Raw genomic sequence first — 22,470 nt, forward strand, 5'->3', positions numbered from 1 at the left:
AATTGACCTTTAATGCAAAAAAGAAATTAGAACAGGTACCACAAAATCACCTTTGAAGACCTGGTTTGATTTGTGAAGAAACGTAAAGCCTTGCACGGTAGGAAAAACTTCCATCTTGAACTTAAGATCCACCGCAGAAGTGATCAAACATCACAGATAATTTTATCACTTAAGTCATAATTGAAATAAAAATTATCACAACCATGTCTCCTAAAGCACAAAATAAGAACAGATGAGCAATTTTTACATGATTAGAGTGCGGTTTTTAGTAGTTTACCAATGTAGCAAAATCCGTCCTTTACATTGATTTAATATCAGCAGACGTTGAATCAACGGAAAAAGAACGGATTTTTGCAAACCCGGTAGCCTAAAATTGAAAAATTAGACAAGCATTGATTGTCACGTGAATTGGCACGTTGCATGAAATATTGCGCAAGATGCAAAGATGTAAAATAGTTTTCTGTGTTGCATCCTTCAAAAGCACATTGTTTGTCAACAATCAACATAAATTACGTTTCGCTTAACCACCTCACACAGATCTCCGGTAAGTCTTATACGAGAAAATGCAATTGCAACAAAACTCAAATCCATTTAAAACTCGGTGGCCCATGCAAACAACAAAGCAGCATGCAAAAAGTGCTTTGTTGTTGAAATTCGCCTTTGAACAGCAGTAGATAACTAATTCAAACGCGCAACAATCTTTTCATGATCTCAGTTCGCTAGAGCTAAACCACTGCTGACTTGACCAGCTTTTCACCGAAAAAAAAGAAACATTTCAAATGGGGGCTTCCTCATTCTGGCATCTGTGCTTTAGATGGCGATGCTACCTCACATTGATACAAAAGTAACAGCTGTTTCGTACAGAATTGTAACAAAAAATTATTTGATGAATAATGCAACTAAGTGCAATATCCGTATAGTTTCACACTGCGAATAATACAATTGAAAAGGTAATAAACATAATATATACAACAACGTCTCCCCGCTTACAAAATCTATTTTCTGAAGAACTATTTAACGATTGCAGACGTTAAATCTACGTAAAAACTGAGAATTTTGTAACGTAAGAACTTTGTGCAGAAATGTGTTGATTTAGCTCAGTCAACAAAGGTAAACAAATCAGCATGTTAGGAAAGCGCCAGATCTGTTCCGATTGTATTGGCCAATGAATTTTCCAAGTTTAAGTTCATGCAGTCGTTTGTTTGAGATTACTTTTGGAGTCCAATTCCCGATTTGGAACACACCCAGTGCGCAAAGATTCCAAACACGCAAAAAAAAATGGTGTGAACTAACCAAGTCAGATTGGTAGATTGAATTGGTGTAATGTTGCAAGCATGACGTGAATTAAATTTGATAATCGTTTAAATTGGATACGATTTGCACATTTTGGCATGATTAAAAATATCAAAACCGTATATCAAAACTCCAAATAGGTTCTATGGATTCGCAAAGGCAATACAGAAAATTGAAAAACGTATGCGATACTATGTGTTAGTTAGTACAATGCAGGTAGATAATACATGATGTCGTCTAAGTCTCAACACAAAAAAATGCTACTTCATTGAATGTTAACGAAAAACGCAACATTAGGAACTCTAGCGGTTTACACAAGTCCACAATTTGTCATTTTGCGAGAAAATATAATTCTACAAACTAAAGCAATTGCTGGTTACGCCATATTTACAAAAAATTTGCAGAAGTCTATTTTTAATTTTTTACAACCACTAAGCAATTTTTTTTAATTTAAAAGAGTGAGCTCACACATCATAAAGCCATCAAAGAGAAAACAGTCTGAATGTACTTGCATAGCCTAATCATTGAGAACAAATACACATCCCAGACGGCAAATAAACCTTTTTTTACACTGATTCAACGTCTGCAGAAAACGGCTGATTTGCTGTATGGGATGTCATATCCATGGTAGTACTGTAACATCATCTATTTACACTAGACTATAATATTGTTGTAATGTCTTCAAAAGTCGGCTCGATCTCAATCCTACAAATCGATAACGATCCATGTCAAGCCAGGCCGGCGTCTTTTGCCATTGAATAAAAGATACCCCGATTTTTCAGCAAGTTGGTTGGGGTATCGTACTCTACGACTTTGCCTGCGTCAAGAACCAGAACTCTACAAAATCAAGAAAAGGTTGTTTCAGATGAAATTGCAGCAAATTTTATTGGTGGACTATTCGAAACAGATTAAGCAAAATTTTGTTTTTTGGATCAAAATACAGTAGATACCGTTCATGACTAAATGACATTGGAGTTGAATTATAAACATGGTTGAAATGTTTCGAGCGAGTGTAGTGCATTAAATTCCTTACACTCACATTAGATTTTGCATGCCCTAACTGTCGGCATCGTATATCAAAAGCTTCTAACTGTTAAATGCATAAAACACATTGTAGCTCAATACAAGTTTATAAACATATATCAGTGGGAACAGTTTATTTTCAGGTTTGTTACAACAGTGCTATCTTGACAGCAAAACGCGTCATTTTTGACGTTAAATCAATGTAAAAATGACGGAATTCGCTGCCAGGAAAGTAACTATCTGGCGAAACGAGGTGCTTTCAAAAACAAAAATTGTACGTGAACGAATGTTGTTTCAACGTATGAAACAATCAAAGTTAGTTAGTTAATGAACAGTTGTACGTCCCTTGTTCCCCGTATTGCGAGGGTTGGACGTCGATGGAACAAGATTACGCTCTTACCTTGAGCTTTCCATGATGGTATTGATGCGATGAGCGATGGTGAAAGTTGTGCTTTGCGCGAACTGCACGCCGATGGTAGCCTGAAAAGGTGAGGGAAGCAACTTAGCACTGATTTGTCATACGACGACGGCCATTTTATTCATGGCGTATTGTGACAACATACAGCAGTTTATCATGTAACACAACAGACAGCAAGAAGCAGCGAACAGTGCCGGTCTTTGGGATGTGCAAACCGTGCGATCGCACAGGGCCCGCAAATTAGGGGGCCCGCAATTTACTCAGAAAATGCAGTAATTTTGTCATTTTCAAAGGAAAAATTCAACAAGTGAATTCAGCAAAGGAATTCGCAACAAGAAAACAATAGAGACTCAACGAATTCAACCTATTTCGTCGCCTGAATATTTCGTACCCTAAAAAGATCGAGAAAAAAAAACGACATAGCCGAAATCGCTGATCGGAGTTGCCGCAAACATTTCAAAATTTCTCGATCTTTTCATGGGACGAAATAAGTCGTAATTTAATTTTGTTACACGATTTCAGGGGACGAAATAGGTTGCATCCAGACTCAACATACTGTGGAGACATAGCTTTATTTCCGAAAAATGCCAAAGAAAGCATGATCTTATCCTTTTGCTATGCCACCGGACAGCACCATTTCACAATAATACACAATAATAATATTCATACCTACCTAAATTTTTGTTGAACATGCTCTCAGAATGTCCCGAATTCAAAGTAATTTTTCAAAATTTTCTGGGGGAGGCCTCCCAGACCCCCCGCCGCTGGTTGTCGTCTTTGGCGATCACGCCGCCACCGCCGCCCCTCCCCTTTCAAAGTAGGCTACCTAGTTACGCCACTGAATTGGATTATTGTCATTGGGGCCCGCAAAAGCATATTCTGCACAGGGCCCGAAAAACCCTAAGACCGGCACTGCAGCGAAGCAAGTGTTTTGCCAAAAAAAAGCCGTGTCCTCTCGACCGTGACGGACTGACGTCATTTCGAGTTAAGCAGTCATCTGACAACCGGCACCCGTCCACATCAATGGTAAGCAATGACACCATTTTTTTTTTAATTTCAATTACATCGCGTTGTTCAAGAAAACATATCGATACCTGAATAAGATCATCAGTCTCCAAGTCAACAGCAGCTGTTGCTTCATCGAGCACAAGAATTTGTGACTTTCGAAGCAAGGCTCTGGCTAGGCAGACCAATTGTCTTTGTCCAACACTGAGATAAAAAGAAAATGCAACAATAAAGATTTAATACCTGCGTAGTGTTTGCAATAAAAGTAAGGAAAATTGTAAATGCTCTTAATAACAGCACTTGTCAAAGTAAAATGGTCTCTATAAACAGTAAACACGCTAAATTTCAATCCAAAATTTCATGATGTGATATATAATTCTGGATCACCTGACATCGTTTGCACAATAAAATAAACAAATTAGTTCTGCATAATGTTGGGATATTAAACGGGCGCTTTTATATTTTATTGTAAAGAAAACTATTCAAACTTCACTGTCAAAAACGACCTCACAAAAAAATTGAAAATTGAAGACACCAACGATAGAGAAAAATGGAGGAGTCACTGCATAGAACTGGTCGACACTTATGTTTCGAGATGAAGACCAAGGTTCTTTGAAGCAAAATGGAGAGAGCGAGAAAAAGAGAGAAACTCATTAAACTGAATTCAACGTTAACAAACCTGAGATTTTCTCCACCTTCAGCAATGGCGTGTTCTAACTTGGTTGGAAGACTGCTGACAAAGTTCTTCAAATGAGAGTGCTCCAAAGCATCCCACAACTCATCATCACTGTAAGTTCCGAAAGGATCGAGATTCATCCTCAGGTTTCCGGAAAAGAGTACGGGATCCTGCAGAAATGCATATCAAAGCTTAAATCATCTTTTATCAATGCAATTTACCGGTGTGAATCTGGATTCACAGATGTGAATTTCCAAAAATCTGGAAAAGAGCTTTATGAGTTGCGATCCCTAAGCCTCACAAGCCACCAGGGGACCCACGGAGCTATCGTCCGATAGCTCTCTTCTGTATTTCTTTTAAAAGCCTGGAAAGGCTGATTTATGCCCACGCTAATCCAATCATGGACCCACTCCTCCCAAAGAAGCAAGCTAGGTTCCGCTTCCGTGGATCCACTCTTGACCGAAGAAATCGAGGATCGTTTAGAGGCAAAAAAGAAGGCCGGCGCTGTCTTTTTAGTTCTTACAGCTGCCCACGACACCGTATGGCATCGCGGCCTTACTTGCAAGCCGCTTCGCCTGCTTCCAGGCCGACAAATGGTCCATATGATCATGGAACTTGTCAGAAATCGAAGTTTCACCATTACCACCGGCAACTCACGGCGAAGCAGACTCAGACGCCTGAAAAATGGCATCCCACAGGGATCAATCTTAGCTCCTTTTTTTAACATCTACAATCAGGACCTGCCGAGCACAGTCTCCGCAAAATGCGCATACGCGGACCACCTGGCGGTTCTCCACTCCGCGGAGTCGTGGGATGGCCTAGAAGACACCCTGAGCCAGAACATAAAAACCTTCTCAGCTTATCTCCAGAAACGACCGTAACTCAGCGAAATCAGAACCGTGACATAAGCTTTCCATCTACTTAAACGGGAAGCTGATCGTGAGCTGAGTTTCCTGAGCAACGGGGAATCACTATCCTTCTGCCACGAACCAAAATACCTCCAAGTGACATTGGGCAAATCGCTCACGTACTGCCACCATTTTTGTGTCATCACTGTGCAAGAAACTCTCATCGCTCGCTGCGCTGCACTGCTCAAACGCTTGGCAGGCTCCAGCTGGGGAGTGAGGGCTGACACTTTGCGTATGGCAGCCCTCGCCTTTGTCTATTCTTCAGCAGAGTACTATGCACCTGTTTGGTGCTGCAGTGCTCACTGCCACAACATCGACACTGCCATAAACAGCACTCTGCGCACAGTGATCGGTGCCTGCGTTCCACACCATTGGACAATCTTCCCATTCTTGCTGGCATCCAACCCGCTGAGCTTCGTCACAAAGAAGCCACTCAGTCTCTCGGTCGACGAGCATTGGAGCCTAACCATCTTCTCCATTCCAGGATCTCTGCTCCCCTAAGAGAATATTCCCGTTGACTGAAATCAAGACACCCATTCGTGCCAGCCGCTCAACTTCTGATCAACGAAGCTGATGGACAAAACATATCTGCGGCTAATTGGGCGGACCATGAATGGAACTCTCAACAGAGGTCAAACACCACCAGACTCCATTCGTTTATCCTCGATGCCGACGCCCGTCCCATCAGCCTGTGCGCAACCGTCTCCGTACGGGCGTCAGGCTTTTCCGCTTAAATAACCATGCACCAATGGGGAATGGTTTCTTTCTCTACTTGTTAATGTGGCGCTGAGGAACAGACCGCAGACCACATCATTAACGATTGCACCATCTTCAAGCCACCTGATGGAGTGGAAGGTCTGCGTGTCTTGGATCATAAAACAAAAGACTGGCTGCTCTCTAATAGCCTTCCAGTTTAGTCTGGGAACATCGTGAATCTGGGGTAGTAAAAGGATAGACCCTCGGCCCCAGAGGCTCACATGACGACAGATGTGAAACTACAAACGACCTAATGCTAGATCTCAGTTGAAGAGCAAACTCAAAATAACAAAAAAGACAAGCTAACCTGCGGAATGATTGAAATCTTGGATCTCAAAGAGTGCAATCCCATCTTGCTGATGTCGAGTCCATCGATTCGGATCCTTCCTGATGCTGACTCAATGATGCGGAACAAGGCTAAAGTGAGAGAAGATTTCCCAGCACCTGTCCGACCGACAACTCCGATCTGAAGATATAGATAAACGTGTTAAGATGAAAGATTTTTTTAGTCCTGTGATGGAATATCGTTCTCAATGCCTTGAAAACGACCTGGGAATCCACAGAACCGTAATCATATCCCAGCTTGCGTTAAAGTCTACAACATAAGACTAGCCAACAGGCGTACCGTGAAACAAATGTTAAGGAGTTCTGCATTGTTGCAACGTTACATAACCCAAGTATGATCATTTCACAAATCACCTTTTCTCCTCCACGTATGTCAACGTTAATATCTTTGACAACCAAGTCGAGTTCTGCCCTGTATCGAGTGCTGTAATTTTGGAAAGCTATTTCGCCAACTTCTGGCCAGTTCCGGGGAGGCTTATGAGATTCCACGATCAAGGGAGCCTGTTGCAACGATATCATCAGTTGAAACTGAAATTCTTCAGTGCGGAGGAATACAGGTTTTTAATTTCAAGTTAACACAAGGATTTGAACAAAGAACAATTATGTCTAATTTGATAAACTGATCGTTTTGATGTCAGTGAACATCAGAATACGTTGAAATAACTGTTAGAACAAACGTTTGTCCAACCTCTTGTTCAATCTTTGAATATTCCTCGACTCTCTCAACCGACACAATGTTGGTCTCTACCTCGCTGGCAGATCGAACCATCCAGTTCATTATAGAAGTCACCTGAGTAATGGGTTTCAATATTTCAGTGCCAGACATCGCTTTACCTTCGGGCAATGACACAACATAAAGACGCATTCAATTCAAACTGAAGATTCAACCGTTAATTTATTGAAAAGCTTATAAAATGATCAAAAATAGAATGGAACGCTCATCACCACTTAATGAACAAAAGATAAATATTTAGGCCGATTACAATAATTGCTACACATACCTGAGTAGAAAACTACGCACCTGCATTGCATAAGAGATGGACAAGCCAACCTTCCCAGAGTCCAATGAGTCTTTTTGTAACACAGCAAAGATAGCGGCGAATAAAACAACCAAGTTTCCGACAACCTCCAAGCGCAGCGCTAACCACCTGAGAAGGGCAAAAAACGATCTCAAAAGACGTTAAAAAATCGAATTTCAAGACTCAAAATAAAATTGTCACCTGTTTGAGACGATGTTTGGAAAGTAGGCCGCCTGATTGATGTCAATTTTCACTTCGTTTTGTTTGATGAAGCTTTTCTGCAAATTGTACGCTCGGATTGTTGACGCCCCTGCAAAATATTGCGCTCTTGACTGCCTTGAAGCTACAATGTTGAAATTTGTGAGCGTTTCGAAAATCTGACGCACATTAAAAAACTTGGGATTTGGTGCTTTTTCAACTGAAAAAAAAATGAACCAAAATATTAATTGCACACACGCCAGATACGTCTGTCGGAGATATTTTTCATCATTTGAGGTTAATCACCATAGAGCTCAGATACTTCTCAACAAGCACACCATACCTGCAAGAGTTTCACTGAAGTGCGAATATATCGGAGATCTGCTGATTGATTCTAATCTTTTCAGTTGCCGAGATGTTCGAATGTAGAATCTCTGAGAAAAACCATGAAAGTGTAACACAACAACAAAATAAAAACGTCACGACTGGAAGGTTGATTGGTTACAGCAATGCGAACCCTTACTTGAACAAACCAGTACATCAAGAGGATCGGTAGGACCACAGCGCCAAAAATAGGCGTGCTGTATATGATGATGACCAAGGTTGTCACAGTCATGAAGAAAGTCCTCATGAAACCAGTCAGACTTCTGGGCACGATTTCGTCAATGAGGTAGATGTCCTTGCTGAGAAGAAAATAACAATAAATTGACTGAAAATTGATATAAAATACAAAAAAGTAGAAACCCCAGGTGTGCAGCCTAAGGAGGGTTGATGACCTCTGCTCCTACCTGAGTATCAACGAATATGCCTGTCAGTAAAGCCTGCTAGTATGAAACATTAGTACATGGTCACCATTTCGATAAGTTGTAGGACGGGCAATGGTAGACCAAACGAGTACAAGAGAAACTGATAACAAAACTGTCAAATTTAATTTGATGTTTGGTAAAGCAATGGACGGTTCAATTCGTTTAAACATGACGAAAGAAATAAACGGTACACGCTCTTGATCTACAAAGTATTCAAATTAGTGTAGAACAACCTCATCCAAAGCAAAACATTTAAAGCAAAGCAGTCTTGCTACCAATACAGGTGTTGGGATTTTCAGATAAAGCATGAGAAAAATAAACTGGACAACCTAGAATTTACCTGAATCGGTTGACGATTCTACCGAGCGGGGTCGTATCGAAGAAGGACATGGGAGCTTTTAGGATGTTGTCCAGCATCTTGAGATGAAGGCGGGAGGAAGCCAGTACCGAACCGAATGAGAGCAAGAATGAAGAAATGAGAACAAACAGAGCTGGAAACATAAATCATGAGGAAGTCACTTTGCAAACAACATCGAATGCATTGAGAGCGTGGATTACAATGACCATGTTTACATTGTTTACGGTTAGCTTCCGATTCTTCAAAATGCGATTACAACCAATCAAAACTCATAACCATAGTTAGTAAATCATTCTGTAATTACATTGAGTGAAAATCTTATAACACTCGACTATGATTGCAACTTTTATAATAAAGCACTACTGTGTACAAATAAATCAATGTCCTCAAACCTGACCTTTAAAATACAAAGACTAATGTTATTTCGGCTCAAAAGGTTTGACAAAACTGAAAGCATATTTGGAGTGGCGCCAGATCTTGACTTTTAGCATATTCAATGGCCAACAAAATGTATCTCTTCTTGGTGTGATTCCTTTTGAATTATCCAGCGCATACGATTGCTTTGGCGGTACTTTACATTTGACTGCGACTATACGCCATGTATGGTTGGGACGAAAGTTCACTGCCATTTCGTAATTTTGTTAACACACTGCAATGAGCTAGCTCAAGAGAAACGGCTGTTTAAACGAACAAAACGATGATAGGTATTCATAAAAATAGTATGCCATTTTATTGACTTAAAGTCGAAACTTTTATTACAATTTTCAGTTCAGAAGCGATAACATGTTGGCCTAGGTAAGATGTAGAGCAAAAGCTCCACTGCAGATCAGTGGAACTAGTGCTCGAGCCACAAGGAGACTAAACCATAACTAAAGTTCAACAATTCACCTCTCGATATTCCAAGAACGCCGTATATTTCTAGTCTGAAGGCGGTATCGTTTTGCGTTCCGTTAACAACAGGTTCCGATGTCCAATCTGCATGCAATCACATTAGTGAGCTGACAGTAGTGGATGTACAAACCGTTGTCTGTCTGTTGCTTCCTGATTAATTGGCCACGGACGGGGTACCCGATGGGACCAAGGCTGTTACCAAATATACAAGTTCAAAGTAAATTACTGACAGCAATGAGTGAATATAGTAGACACATAGTACTCATATTTCACATCATAGTACACTAAGTACTCATAGTACACATAGTACTCACGCACGCCGTGAAGGTTATACAAGACGGGCGTAAAAAATAAATATGTTTGGGGTGAAAACGATATGCCAGCAATGTACCAAAGCATATAAGCGATATACCAGCACGTTTTTGCATGTGATAAGGTAGTGAGACCTTGTAAACGCACCAAACGTGCATAGCTGTTTGTATTAGTAAGATATGTGTCTGCGGCTAGCACGGCCAGAAAACTTCGTACCAGGGGCAAAAACAAAACAAATACCTTCCCAGACACCAAAATTCGTTTTTACATTGTAAAATGTAAAAATGACCAATGACCATGTAAAAATGACAGATTTTGCTGTCTGGATTGTATCAATGATTTGCAACGACCTTGTACGCACTGAGAACTTAGTAGTAAAGAAAATTTTTAGAGAAAAGACTTCACTACTGTTGCATGTTTTTAAAGCGGATTACAAACACGAAACCAAAAGTTAAACAAAATGTAGAGCGCCAGAACTATATCGAAAACTTTGTGTGTCAGCAGTACTTTAGTTGTAACAGAAAAACGATCAATCAAAGTTCGAGAAGGGAAAAGCTATGTTTGAATTATTTAATCACAATTATTTTTTTGACTCATTGCATTATCATCTCAAACAAAAATCAGTAAAATAAAGAACAATGCAAAACTACTTGCCTGCGAGCCAAATACTGGAAGCAGCTGCGAGGCCGTTCGAGGTGACGTAGGTCAGCACAATTAACACGCACACCAAGATGCCAACAGATTTCGTGTAGGAAACGAAAACGGATCCTTTAACCTAAGTGTATAAGATTGGCTGAGTACGAGGTAGGTTGCATGCGGATATTCGTTAGAGCTGCCACATTCTACGATAAAAGAATCATCCATCACACAAGTTTGCAAATTGTATCAGTGAGAGCTATACCGCAGCAAGACAGTTGAACCTACATTTCCAGTTTCAGCTGTCTCGGTCGTCATCAGCTTGTCCTCTTGAGCCTTTTTATTTTCGGGCATCTTGCAAACTCGTTCGCGCTCCGAGATCTTACGCTGCCTGCCCGTCACAGATTCCGACAATGACTTCCTGCTGCGTTGCCTGAAAAAGCAGGGGATTTCAACCTGAATTCGTTTCGTTTCACAAGCACTTTCATAACTTTTTACGAATCGAAGACAACTGAAAGACGCATTTTCTGTTACACTCATCAAGGCGCCCCGTATCAGCAGCTGTCCGGATTGGCACAGCAGTACGGATGACTAAACCAACGTTTAAGGGAAAGTTGTTCGGCAACCATGGGAAGCATGAGGTTTGGTTTGGCAAGAGACTAAATGAGAATGAGGTGGTTGGAAATTGATACAAAAGTTGTCTTGCTTGCTTCCCCGTTCAGTTCACTGAAATCTTTCAACACTTAGACTGCATAAAAAAATACAAAGTCGCTCGACAAGAACTGAATTCTGATCTATTCAAAACAAGAGTGCAATGTAGCCAACAATGCTTGTTATCAACATACCGTTGGAATTGCCTTCGAGCAGCACCCGTTGCAGTCGCACCGATGTCAACAACCGGCTCAACCGAATCGTCGTCGGTCACAGAACTCAATGAAGGACTGGCGGGAACTGCAGATCAGAATGTGGATTAGAAAACGAACAGCGGCATTGATGCTGACTTAGCAAACACAGGTTGAACGTTGCCGGCCATTGAATCGATGTGAAAAGAACAACTTTTCACTGGCTTGGTTGTGCATTTGCTAGGGATTGTAGATCATAGGGATGCGAAACTACATCCGCTTTTGGCTTATGCGTGACACTAGAAGGGTTACGATTTTTTCTAATTTACAAAATATTGTATTTTTATGGGTTATATAAGAAGAGTGAAGTTGGTTTTAAAATAATTTCAGGTTTTTAGTTAAAAGCAAGCTAGCAAAAAAGCGTAAAAAAATGTCAAATTGGCAATTGACTCTTTTAATGTTGGCAGAACAACGGAGTTGCGCATCCCGTAATGTACCGTCCCTAGAATTTGCTTGCAGGTCATGCGGAGCAAAATTTGATTTAATGTAAAGTCATTTCTTGAACTCGTTTGGCAAACAACCCTTTCTGCTTTTCTGCGGATTGGTGGCCTCAATATCAGCCAAAGATAGGAGATAAAACAATTTGTTTCCTACCTTCTGTGTCATCATCAACAGCGTCATCTTCCGTGTTGGCATAGTTTCTCAAAAACTCAGCAAAAGCCCCGTCTTTGTCCAAAAGTTCATTGTAACTTCCGACCTGTTAAAACTTCAAATTAATCCTCAGCACAAGCAGCTTTCAAAATGAGATGTAATCATCAAATCATAAATAACACACTATAACACAGTCTACGAAAGTGCATAAGATGTGTTGCATAATAAAAATGAGGCAAAACCACCTGCATACTAAACCTGTACTTTAACACGGCATGCAAACTTGATGAAGAAAGCAGCATTCAAAATTTTATTTTTACAAAAACCTTCTATCTAGACCAGTGGTTCTCAACCTTTTTGTTTTGGCGGACCCCTTTTGGTACCTTCGAAGCGGTCGCGGACCCCCAAAAAAAATTTATTTGAAATTTTGGTATATCGCTTTTCCTATAATTATAATGGAATCAAATGTTTTATGAGTTTCGAAACGACACACTTTAAAGAATTTGGTGAACTCGCGACACACTTATGACTATTGATGACATTAGAGAAATTATGTTATGAGCTTTATGTTGGCACATCAAAAATCAGTAGGCTATATAATCTATAATTATGTTGATTTGATGTTTTTCTATAAATTTTATCAAAAACCAATAGAATTTTGCGACCGTTACAAACAATTTCTTCCTTTTTTCGTTTCTAATCAATATTAATTCGTTATAATCTTTGTCATCGCAAAACTGTGAGTGGTGATAGACTGCTGACCAACGTTTGTATTTCTAAGTTAAGCATTGACCAATTGACTACTGTCTCAAAAAAATTAAGTTGAACATGGCCTTATTAAAAAATTAATTCATTTATATGATATTTTTTTAGTTAGAAACCAAACCTTTGAACTTTCAAAGGACATCGCACCGGTTCGTTGGGAAGTACAGTTTGAAAATCACGGTAGCCTAATACACAAATAAAGCACAACCAACCAATTTTTACATTTCGTAATTTATCAATCATGCTGCAAACTCGCAAGCTTTCACGGACCCCCTGAAATCGCTTCGCGAACCCCAAGGGGTCCGCGGACCCCCAGTTGAGAACCACTGATCTAGACCATTAGAAAGAAGCAACTATTACTTTCGGAATAATACGTAGGCTGATGAATAAAAAACGTAACATGGTTTGATAAGTAAGTTATATACTGAAAGTCCTCAGAGCAAAAAAACGCGCAAAGTTGTCACCGAGCATAAAATTATTTTTGCAAAACCAACCTCTGATATCTTTCCGTCGACGAGAACGACAATTTGATCGACTTGTGGAAGGAATGCAACGCTGTGAGTGACCAGGACGCGAGTCTATGACGAAACAAAAGGGTTCGAGATGTCAATCACATCACCACAACAATGGTCAGGGAAATGTTTCGCCTTGGAATGAGAATAGCAAGACAGGCTCTCAACGTTTCAATGAAAGAAAATGGTACTCAAAGAAATTAACCTATCTCGTGACCTTAGAGATATCCCAGACAGCAAATCAGTCGTTTGTTACATCTGCAGACGTTGAATCAATGTAAAAAACGACTGATTTGCTGTCTGGGATGTCATCAACAATCTGGATAAAAAACTAAGCAAAGTATGCAACTAACAGAAGCCAGTAACTTACCAAATAGTTAAGAACCGCAAAATATGCTAACCTTAGATTTAAGGCAACCATTCGGGCCAAGCACATTATCAAAGATATGTTTCCCAACGTGGGCATCTACGGCGCTGAGTGGGTCATCCAGAAGATAAACCTGAGAAAAACAATAAACTTGTTGCCAATTTCTGATGGTTTGTCAACAAGCAACTTCACAATTTCATCTATATTCTCGAAAAACTATCACAGTGTTTCTTGAAGTCAGAATGATATACACGACGTGCAGCGCAAAACAAAACCAACACAGATTTGGTTCGCCATGCATGGTAGATTCTTGCGCAGCACGTATAGGAAAGCTTTAAAATTGCAGTATGCATAACAACCGACAAAAACGTGACCATATTAATAAAGCAAGGCTAGAGGCAGTCGTTCCAGCAGGCTACCTACTTTGAAAAGCCTGACATGATACTTTGATCGACTTTCGCAACATAACTAGAATCCAACGCAAAGCAATGAAAATATTTTTGCTACGATACGTTAGCCGCAATTCAAGAATAAACCACGAATGGGTTGGGCTAACGTGTCGTGACTCATCAAATAAAGTGGACGCTGACCGCCATAGAGTGATAATAACTCAGCAAATAATAAGTGATGAGAAATGGTGGAAAGAAAAATTCCAGTGTATTGCACAACGACTTGAAACAATGCTTGTGGCATTGAGCGACGAAAATAACGACACGTGGAGGCTAATAATGGAAAAAAAAGTACCAAAAAATGCCATTTTCTCCATTGTTTGAAATATAATCTGTATAAATTTTTAACGGCAAATTTTGTCGTGGTAATGACTCATAAAGGCAATATTTACTGTAACCTACTTATTGAAAGCAAACGTACCTGCGCGTCTTGGTAAACAGCTCTTGCGATTGAAACACGCTGCTTTTGTCCACCAGAGAGATTAATTCCCTGAAAATTCAAATCGCGAAATAAATAACTTTGAAAAAGAAACTTTTATCCGGACACTTGCAGAGGTTTTGAACCACCGGTTGATGACCAGACACCAAGATTGACAGTTTTAAGTTTTCATTTGTACATGAATAGAAATGCTAGTATACAACAAACAGCAATCAATCATGAAATGTTTGACTTACGCAAACGAAAAGACTTTGTTTCTTTAAGTTACGTGTAGAAGTTGCAATTATTTAATAAAAAAAAACAAAAAAAAACAGAAACTCAGGTTTTTTTTTGCATGGATTAAACGTCTGTAGACATTGAATCAATGAAAAAAGCAACGAATTGCTGTGTGGGTAAACACTCACCCTTTCGCCAATCTCGGTCTGGTCTCCAGCAGGCAACATTTCAAAATCTTCTTTCAAGGCACAAGCCGCGATGGTGTCTTGGTACAAACAGGGGTTGGTCGGCTTTCCAAACAAAATGTTGTCACGAACTGTCAAGTTTTGTATCCAAGCTTGTTGGGCCACGTACGCCACAGAACCCTGCAAACATGCATGAAGAACATTGTACAATCTGTTTCTTTGTATTACATAAAGTATAGATTTTATAACGTAAAAGCAACTCGGGCCAGTATAAGATAAATTCCAAATGATTTTGCTAATTGTTAAAAACAAATTGTCAGGAATTTAGTAGAAAGCTGATTTCAAACAAGGACATTTTAAGTTGAGAACAATCTTCTATGGTTGGTACGTCATGATGATGTGTGATAGTAAAAGATTTGTCTTACCGATGGCAGCAAAATTTTAACAATGAAGTATGTTTGAACATAGAAATCGCACTGTTCTTCAGTTGTCTTCATTGCTTATGAATTCAGTCGTCGATTGTTCAGTGCAAGCTTGCTCAAATGCGCCTTAATACCGTATTGACTATTTTGCTTTTACGCGGACAGCAAAATCCGTCATTTTACATTGACTCAACGTCTGCAGACGTTGAATCAATGTAAAAATGACGGATTTTTCAGTTTGGATAGTACATACCTTGACAGAAACAGTGCCATCAACCTTCTCCATTTCCCCAAGCAAGCTCGAAATTACGGAGGATTTTCCGCTGCCAACTTGACCAACCACAGCAACTAGTGATCCCTTCGGTACGGAAAGATTGATGCTGAGCGTAACAAATCAAAGAAATTAATGATGAAAGTCACATCCTGAAGACAACCTTTCATTCTTTGGTGAAATAGATCCGTTCGACTTTGTATTAAGGCTTGCATGCACTGAAACAAACAGTAGCGACCAAAATTCTTGCAACTTTAACTCACAATAAAATCAACAGCACCTAACTCAACTAACTCAGGTTGAACGTTGAAATGTCGTGCTTACTTTTGCAATGTCGGATTGTCGTTGCTTTCCCAAGAGAACGTCCCGTTTTCGATGGAAATAGCAGGTCCCGGTCCGGAAGAATGTTCGACGTTCCCAAGATCGAGTTCATCGTTTGTAAGAAACTTCCACAAGCGATTTAAGCTGACATTTGCCTGTACGATTCATTTGTATGACACATCAAGTATGCAGGCGTTATAAAACTTGTGACTCAAAAATTACTACAACTGGACGGAAAAAGGTAAAACTAAATGGACTAATGAATAACATTGGTCAACACAACTTTTGATTCAACAAAAAGCCGTTTTGGCGGTTTTCGTGGGTGGGCTATCGGAAAATGGACCACACTTTCAAATTTGGCGACCCGAATTTACTCTAAAAACAATCTTTTTGTTCATGCACTGTCAGAAAGTTGGTTTCAACTTGTTGACCTATGTAATCAACATCAAGCAACACCTTAAATTTGAACATATTTAGAAACAACATTAAAAATTTTAGCAATTATTGCCATTGGACAAAACCGCAACAATGCATTTGCCGCCATACCTGCACCAACGAAGAAATCATGATAGGCAGCATGATGAGAGGAAATTGAAGGATGTTGAAAAGTGAAAGGGACACGAAGGCCGTTTGGGCGTCTAAGACATGCTTGCTATCACTTACGACGTACACCGCAAATGAGGTCAATGATACCTAATAAAACATAATTGACATTGCTTTAGTGTAGCTAACGCGTTACGTAACTCAATCAAGCATCAAAACAATACAGACTCATTGTGAGATTGTGGTGAGCATGAACGGCACTTCCACAGTATCATATTACGTGCAATGTAGAATAGGATATTATACACAGTTGAAGACACTTACCAGAAATGGGGCACATGTCCAAGTAAACGAGGCAGCTGCATTGAGGTAAGCAGCGCTTCTTAATACTTTGAGTTCCTTAGTTCGAATCTCGGTGATTTTGTCCTTTAAACAAACGTTATCACATTTCAAATGAAAAAAACATTTTTTCACAGCATCTTGTTAATCAACATTTCAGCTCGATGGTATTCAACGTGATGGTAGTTAACATGCCGAAAAGAAAGGCAACTCTAGCTAGAACAGAAGATGTGCCTGCACGTGATCTGACAGGAAAACAAGGCACAATCTCACACAGTATAAAACGTGCATCAATAGTTGCGTGCCTAGTTGCAAATAGTAGCAGCAGCATCAGTGAAGTTGACTAACAGCAGAGAGCTACGTACCCGGAAGGAAAGTTCCCAGGCGTACATTTTTAAGACCTTGATTCCGTTCAAGATTTCATTCATCAGTTTAATTCTCTCGTCCTTGTGTTTCATTTGTTTGATCTGGAAGTGAAATTTTTCATACAAAAAATTATATATGTTACAAAAATACGTACAGTACTGCAACCACTGGTGTATCAGAAGAAACAGTTCTGATACACCAGTTGACAGTTTTTCAGGGTTACCTGCAGCTTGTGAGCCTTGCTTGCAATAAAACCGTTGATGGGTATGAGCAATACCATCACTGCAAGACCGGCTAGAGTCGACACTCCTAGAATCTGCCACAGGAAATACATTGCCAAGATGATTTGGAAAGGACCTACGAGCGAGAAAGAGTTGGTTCAGCAACGACAGCATCTGCTCCAAACACAAATACTGACTTTTCAGATAATGAAAACATGGTGGAAGAAAAAATTCCTTTTAGGTGGCTGAGAAGTGAGCGAGTCAATCAGGATCTACAAACCCAAGCAGAAAATCAGTCCTTTTATACAGCAATTCAATGCCTGCAAACATTGAATCAATGTAAAAAAGAGCTGATTTGTATATTGGGAATGCAAGATAAGCGACGCTTCTATATAAAGCGTCTTTATAAAGCGCAAACTTTCAATAACACAGGCCTTAACAAAAACTAATAAGCATTAAAACGCAGAATACTCACCAGACCAGAGGATGTTGACGTACGACATGAGATCCATGAACCTCTGCGCATCAACCGACATTAGGTTCACCACCTCTCCTATGGTGCTCTCTTTCCGCGCGGCATTGGACAGAACAAGCGCCTGTGATTCAAAGAGGAAAAATGTGCTAAGTTTAATAGAGCTCTGCTAAAAGCATGAAGCAAGAATTGCAGTGTGAGCGTTTTTTAGCATTATTTAATTTGAAAGAAATAAAATTACCTTTCTATAAATAGCTCCGACAATGCCAGATCTCAAGCGCATGCCAGAAACAAAGCAAACGTGAAAATATTGCTGGAGAACGACGCTCTGAAAGATCGCGGTCACAAATAGAAGCACAGCCAGAACATAGCCTTGCCACAGTGGCGCATCCTTGTTCTCGGTGAATGAAATCAAGAGTCTGGAAGTGAAGATCAAATGTAAAAGGTTATTTGGTCAGGAAATGTTCTTTTTACGTTGTTCCTATGTCACTAGAGATTGAGTCGAGAACCAAGCAGCAAATTAGTCGTTTTTTACATTGGAAAAAGTTTTTTTTACATTCAACGTCCGCAGACGTTGAATCAATGTAAAAAACGACTAATTTGCTATCTGAGCAGTATCCTTAGTGTGTCTACTAAATACAATAAACCCAGCCTTCAAATCAGTCAAATTTACATTGCTCTAACCTGTGTGGACTGGGTATTTTCAGGATATAACAGTTTTTCAGTAAAGCCAAATTCTAAGGTTAGTAAGTTGATCTGTGAATTTAACATGCTGTTGCATAATGATTTCGTTGGTCAACGTTATAGTCAATTCGTTGGTCAACGTTAAGATAAAATTCAGGTAAAAGTTCAGAACCCAATTGCATTGCAAAGAGGGCTATCGTTGCTTGCTTGGACACAAAAGCCACAAACGTTGTTATCATTGTTTTCAACAATTTGGATGCAACACAGCGCACAGGTCTGGTACAGCCATAAAGAACTTCTAAAAAGAAAACTCGAAATGAGACATCACACACGACAATAAAACCACATAAAATCCGCACACGTCTGGCTGGAAAGTAAAACGAAAGTATGCTACAAACTATGCCAATGTGGTAACGATAAAGTTACTTACTTCAACAGCTGCGGGCTCACAAACACCAACACATCGTTCAGAACTTTTAAGAAACTGCTCAACAAAAAGAAGGGTCCAAAGGCCTTGACCATAGCCTTGAACAAAGATGGGCCCTTTTGTTTCTTTTCTGTTGAAGCACGATTAGTGTAGAAATTAAAATGAAAAACTAAACAAAAAGTTGTGACGTTTCACTAATGCATCAAGCAACAATTTTTTGTTTATTTGATTGCTTCAATTGAACCTTTCTCAAATTTGTACGCTTCTATTCAGCCATAGGAACATAAAGAAGTGAGACTCAAAAAGAGACAACTTACTGGTGGGCTGCTGTATCAGCACTTCTTCATCCGATGGATTCACACTTTGCTGCTCCTCAGCAGCAACATTTTCAGATTGACGAAAATCTCTAAAGGGGTGAAAGAAAAAGTGTCAACAGTTCGATGAATAATCGTGACCCAAAGTTCTGTGTCTGGAGCCAATGCTAGGAACAACTACCCTTTAAGTAGATCGACCCTCACAGTGTATGCGTGTCAACATAAACCCGTATCAATGAAGTGGTTAGCACAAATAAAAACGTTCACAAAAATAAAGCGCTTGGTCTTTTCAAACCGATATTAAATCAATATTGAGGAAAAATAAGAATGTCAAAATGCACACATACTCGGCTTTGTTGGTAATGGTAAATGCTTCATCTAAACTTCTCTTTTACAAAAATCTCCTTACTCCAGTATAGGCACACTCTTTCTACATGTCAAAAGATATAATTTACTTGTATTTAGCTTTTTCAGCATTCCAAATTTCAAGAAACCTTTTTGAAACTCTTCCAGCTTTATCGTCTCGGTTTAAGTCAAACAAGTCCTCATCGACCAAAGGCCGCTTGTAGCCACGCCATATAATACTGAAAGCAACGATACATAGCGTTGAACAATAGTACAAATTTATAGCTCAACTATAAAAATTAGATCAGAAAAAACTCAATCAGAACGGCTTTGCAGCAACTTCTACGTGACAGTGGAACATAAACATTTAGCTAGTTTATCTTGCAGTGATTTGAACCCAGAAACAATTACAGTAAACTACTTTGTGTTCTTCACTGTGCTTATTTTGATATGTACAGCGGCTTGGTCGTCTATTTTCCGACTGTGTTAAGACCAGATGATGTACCGAGTGTCATGGTCACGTGCTTCTTTTATTGTTTTAAAGAATATAAAACTTGCGGCCGGGGTGGCAGTCATGCGTCACATTGCATATGGTCGCAGACGACGCTGTTCTTACATAAGAGTTGTTCTAGATATTCCTGCATAAGAGTAACATACTTTTTCTGCATGACCTTACCACCCAAAGTCCTATGTTGAGTTGACTTAATTCATGCAACGCAGTAAAAACCGGATTTTCTACTTGTGGCGCAAAGACAATCAACGAATGGACTTATGACCAGCTAACCTATGCTTAATAATCCAATACGTAAAATAACGTTAAACAGACAGCTTTATAGCAGTGACAGTGAATTGGGTATATGAGCCAACCAACTTAGATTTTCAAAAGTTTGAAAGTAAACATTTAAAGGTGACTAGATTCTAACTTTGCATCAACAAAGATTACACTGGTCCACACGATTTTTGCTGCATAAACTTTAAAAACGGCTGAAGAGTAATTTTGGGGTGCTGAATCTGACCTCAGATTTATCCTATCACGTCAGGTTTGTCAGTCAACAACAAATTGTTACTTTTGTCAAAAGTGGAAGATTTAACGTTGCGTTTATGACACATACACACTGAGCTATACTCAGAAATCCAGGCCATGTGGTGCATAAATAGCTGAATTACACCCATAAATTGCAATTTTGATACCAGTTTGTTTTCAAAGCAACATTATTAACAAAGCAGTAATAACAAGCTAAAAGGGAAGCTAGAATATAGTTATACAACTGTTGCAGTTGCGTTTCTACTCATTTGCAAGTAAAACATTGGGAACGTGAAATAAAATCAAATGAAACCACAGAGAAATTATAAATACAAAATTGCACTAGTGAAACGACAAGTACAAAAACAGTCTTTCGCAAAATGAAGTGTGACGTCATGCTCGAACTGCTGCGAGGGTTATGCTTCGTTGCAAGGGTTGCCGCATGCGCTTTGTTGCAAAAAAAAGACAGAACTAACTCCTAAAAAAACAAATAAATCACTCCTTAAACTTAAAGGCATCAGACTCGAAAATACTCAACAGTCAACACGTTGGACAATGTACTTTACCCGGTAAACCATTCAAACATCATTTGTGAGAAAAAAGATGAAGAATTCTCTGGACATGGTTTTAATTTTTTGACTTCGTCTTCTAGCGTATTATCTTGTAGTGCTTCTAGAAGTTCGCTTTCATCAGCATATGGGTCCTGCAATAAAAAAGCTTATGAGCATCCAACGAGAAGTAACACCCAAAAAACATACCAACAACAACATTGATGCAAAAACAACACTGTACAATGAAAATCTACAAACAGATAAACAAGCTAGAAACTGCCAAATGAGGCATACCGAGTTGCCTCCCACATAAAAAAAAAATCATTTTGACAACAACAATCAAGCAAGCGAGGTTATATAAAGAAGCAACCAACACAGCAGTAATTATACGCCGAACTTAATCTTTAATGACACGTGAGTAAGCTTTGCACCACAGGGCATGAAAATGTGCTACTGTTGAATGAAGAACTGATGCAACTTTGAAGATACTAAAACCGATAGCGGCTTAATTAGCGTGGTGACCTTAGAAATACAATATGCAACAAAGCGATATAAAAGCGTACACTAAAAACTGCACCCAGCAAACATCGTTACGTCTCAGGCATTTCCGGTAAGTCCTCAAAACCAGAACGCCAATTCAGTTCATACTTGCCAAAATTTAGGCCACACTACCATTTGAAGCTGAAATAAACAAGTGCTTGAACTTTTAGAGTTTTGATTTCGTCAAAACATCATCAACAAGAATAGCATCAACACAAAGTTACCGAGAGCGGCCGAAACTCGAAACAGGCTTCACTTTTAATGGTTGACTTGTATGGACAATTGAAAACCAGCAACAAAAAATTTTGATGCATTCAGCTAACTGGTGAACGTTTTGCATGAATAATTGAAACATATAGCTCCATCACTCGCGCAAGATTGTAATCATTAACTTTGAAAGTTTGGGTTTACGGGTGACATAATTGACAACCATAAACGTTTCAAATAAACGTATCAACAAACGCCTGCATTAATGATTTAAAATACTTTATAGGCTAAGGAACAGTAGGGCAAGAAAAAAATACTATTGTATATAATTATATCTTATCAAATAGTTTTGA

General features: G+C 39.4%; 1 protein-coding gene across 1 annotated transcript in view; it reads right to left on the reverse strand.

Moving 5' to 3' along the window:
• Positions 1-210: 210 nt before the first annotated feature.
• The window catches only part of LOC145776964 (multidrug resistance-associated protein 1-like), a 38,641-nt gene continuing 16,381 nt past the window's right edge, over positions 211-22,470 (reverse strand). Inside the window, exons 6-38 of the mRNA XM_082588217.1 lie at positions 21,386-21,522; positions 19,906-20,034; positions 19,454-19,542; positions 19,140-19,266; positions 18,267-18,444; positions 18,029-18,149; positions 17,556-17,689; positions 17,332-17,433; positions 16,952-17,053; positions 16,631-16,777; positions 16,088-16,239; positions 15,746-15,872; positions 15,074-15,250; positions 14,652-14,720; positions 13,816-13,914; positions 13,397-13,480; positions 12,141-12,243; positions 11,490-11,595; positions 10,933-11,077; positions 10,663-10,783; positions 9,694-9,780; positions 8,788-8,938; positions 8,165-8,324; positions 7,985-8,075; positions 7,645-7,753; positions 7,446-7,572; positions 7,113-7,214; positions 6,779-6,925; positions 6,387-6,545; positions 4,419-4,585; positions 3,829-3,943; positions 2,717-2,796; positions 211-2,130 (exon numbers count right to left, since the gene is read on the reverse strand). Coding sequence (XP_082444343.1) covers positions 2,022-2,130; positions 2,717-2,796; positions 3,829-3,943; positions 4,419-4,585; positions 6,387-6,545; positions 6,779-6,925; positions 7,113-7,214; positions 7,446-7,572; positions 7,645-7,753; positions 7,985-8,075; positions 8,165-8,324; positions 8,788-8,938; positions 9,694-9,780; positions 10,663-10,783; positions 10,933-11,077; positions 11,490-11,595; positions 12,141-12,243; positions 13,397-13,480; positions 13,816-13,914; positions 14,652-14,720; positions 15,074-15,250; positions 15,746-15,872; positions 16,088-16,239; positions 16,631-16,777; positions 16,952-17,053; positions 17,332-17,433; positions 17,556-17,689; positions 18,029-18,149; positions 18,267-18,444; positions 19,140-19,266; positions 19,454-19,542; positions 19,906-20,034; positions 21,386-21,522 — 4,053 coding nt within the window. The 3' untranslated portion in view covers positions 211-2,021. The remainder of the gene's footprint in view (positions 2,131-2,716; positions 2,797-3,828; positions 3,944-4,418; positions 4,586-6,386; positions 6,546-6,778; positions 6,926-7,112; positions 7,215-7,445; positions 7,573-7,644; positions 7,754-7,984; positions 8,076-8,164; positions 8,325-8,787; positions 8,939-9,693; positions 9,781-10,662; positions 10,784-10,932; positions 11,078-11,489; positions 11,596-12,140; positions 12,244-13,396; positions 13,481-13,815; positions 13,915-14,651; positions 14,721-15,073; positions 15,251-15,745; positions 15,873-16,087; positions 16,240-16,630; positions 16,778-16,951; positions 17,054-17,331; positions 17,434-17,555; positions 17,690-18,028; positions 18,150-18,266; positions 18,445-19,139; positions 19,267-19,453; positions 19,543-19,905; positions 20,035-21,385; positions 21,523-22,470) is intronic.

Source organism: Aplidium turbinatum, chromosome 9 (assembly GCF_918807975.1).
Source record: "Aplidium turbinatum chromosome 9, kaAplTurb1.1, whole genome shotgun sequence".
Taxonomy (NCBI): domain Eukaryota; kingdom Metazoa; phylum Chordata; class Ascidiacea; order Aplousobranchia; family Polyclinidae; genus Aplidium; species Aplidium turbinatum.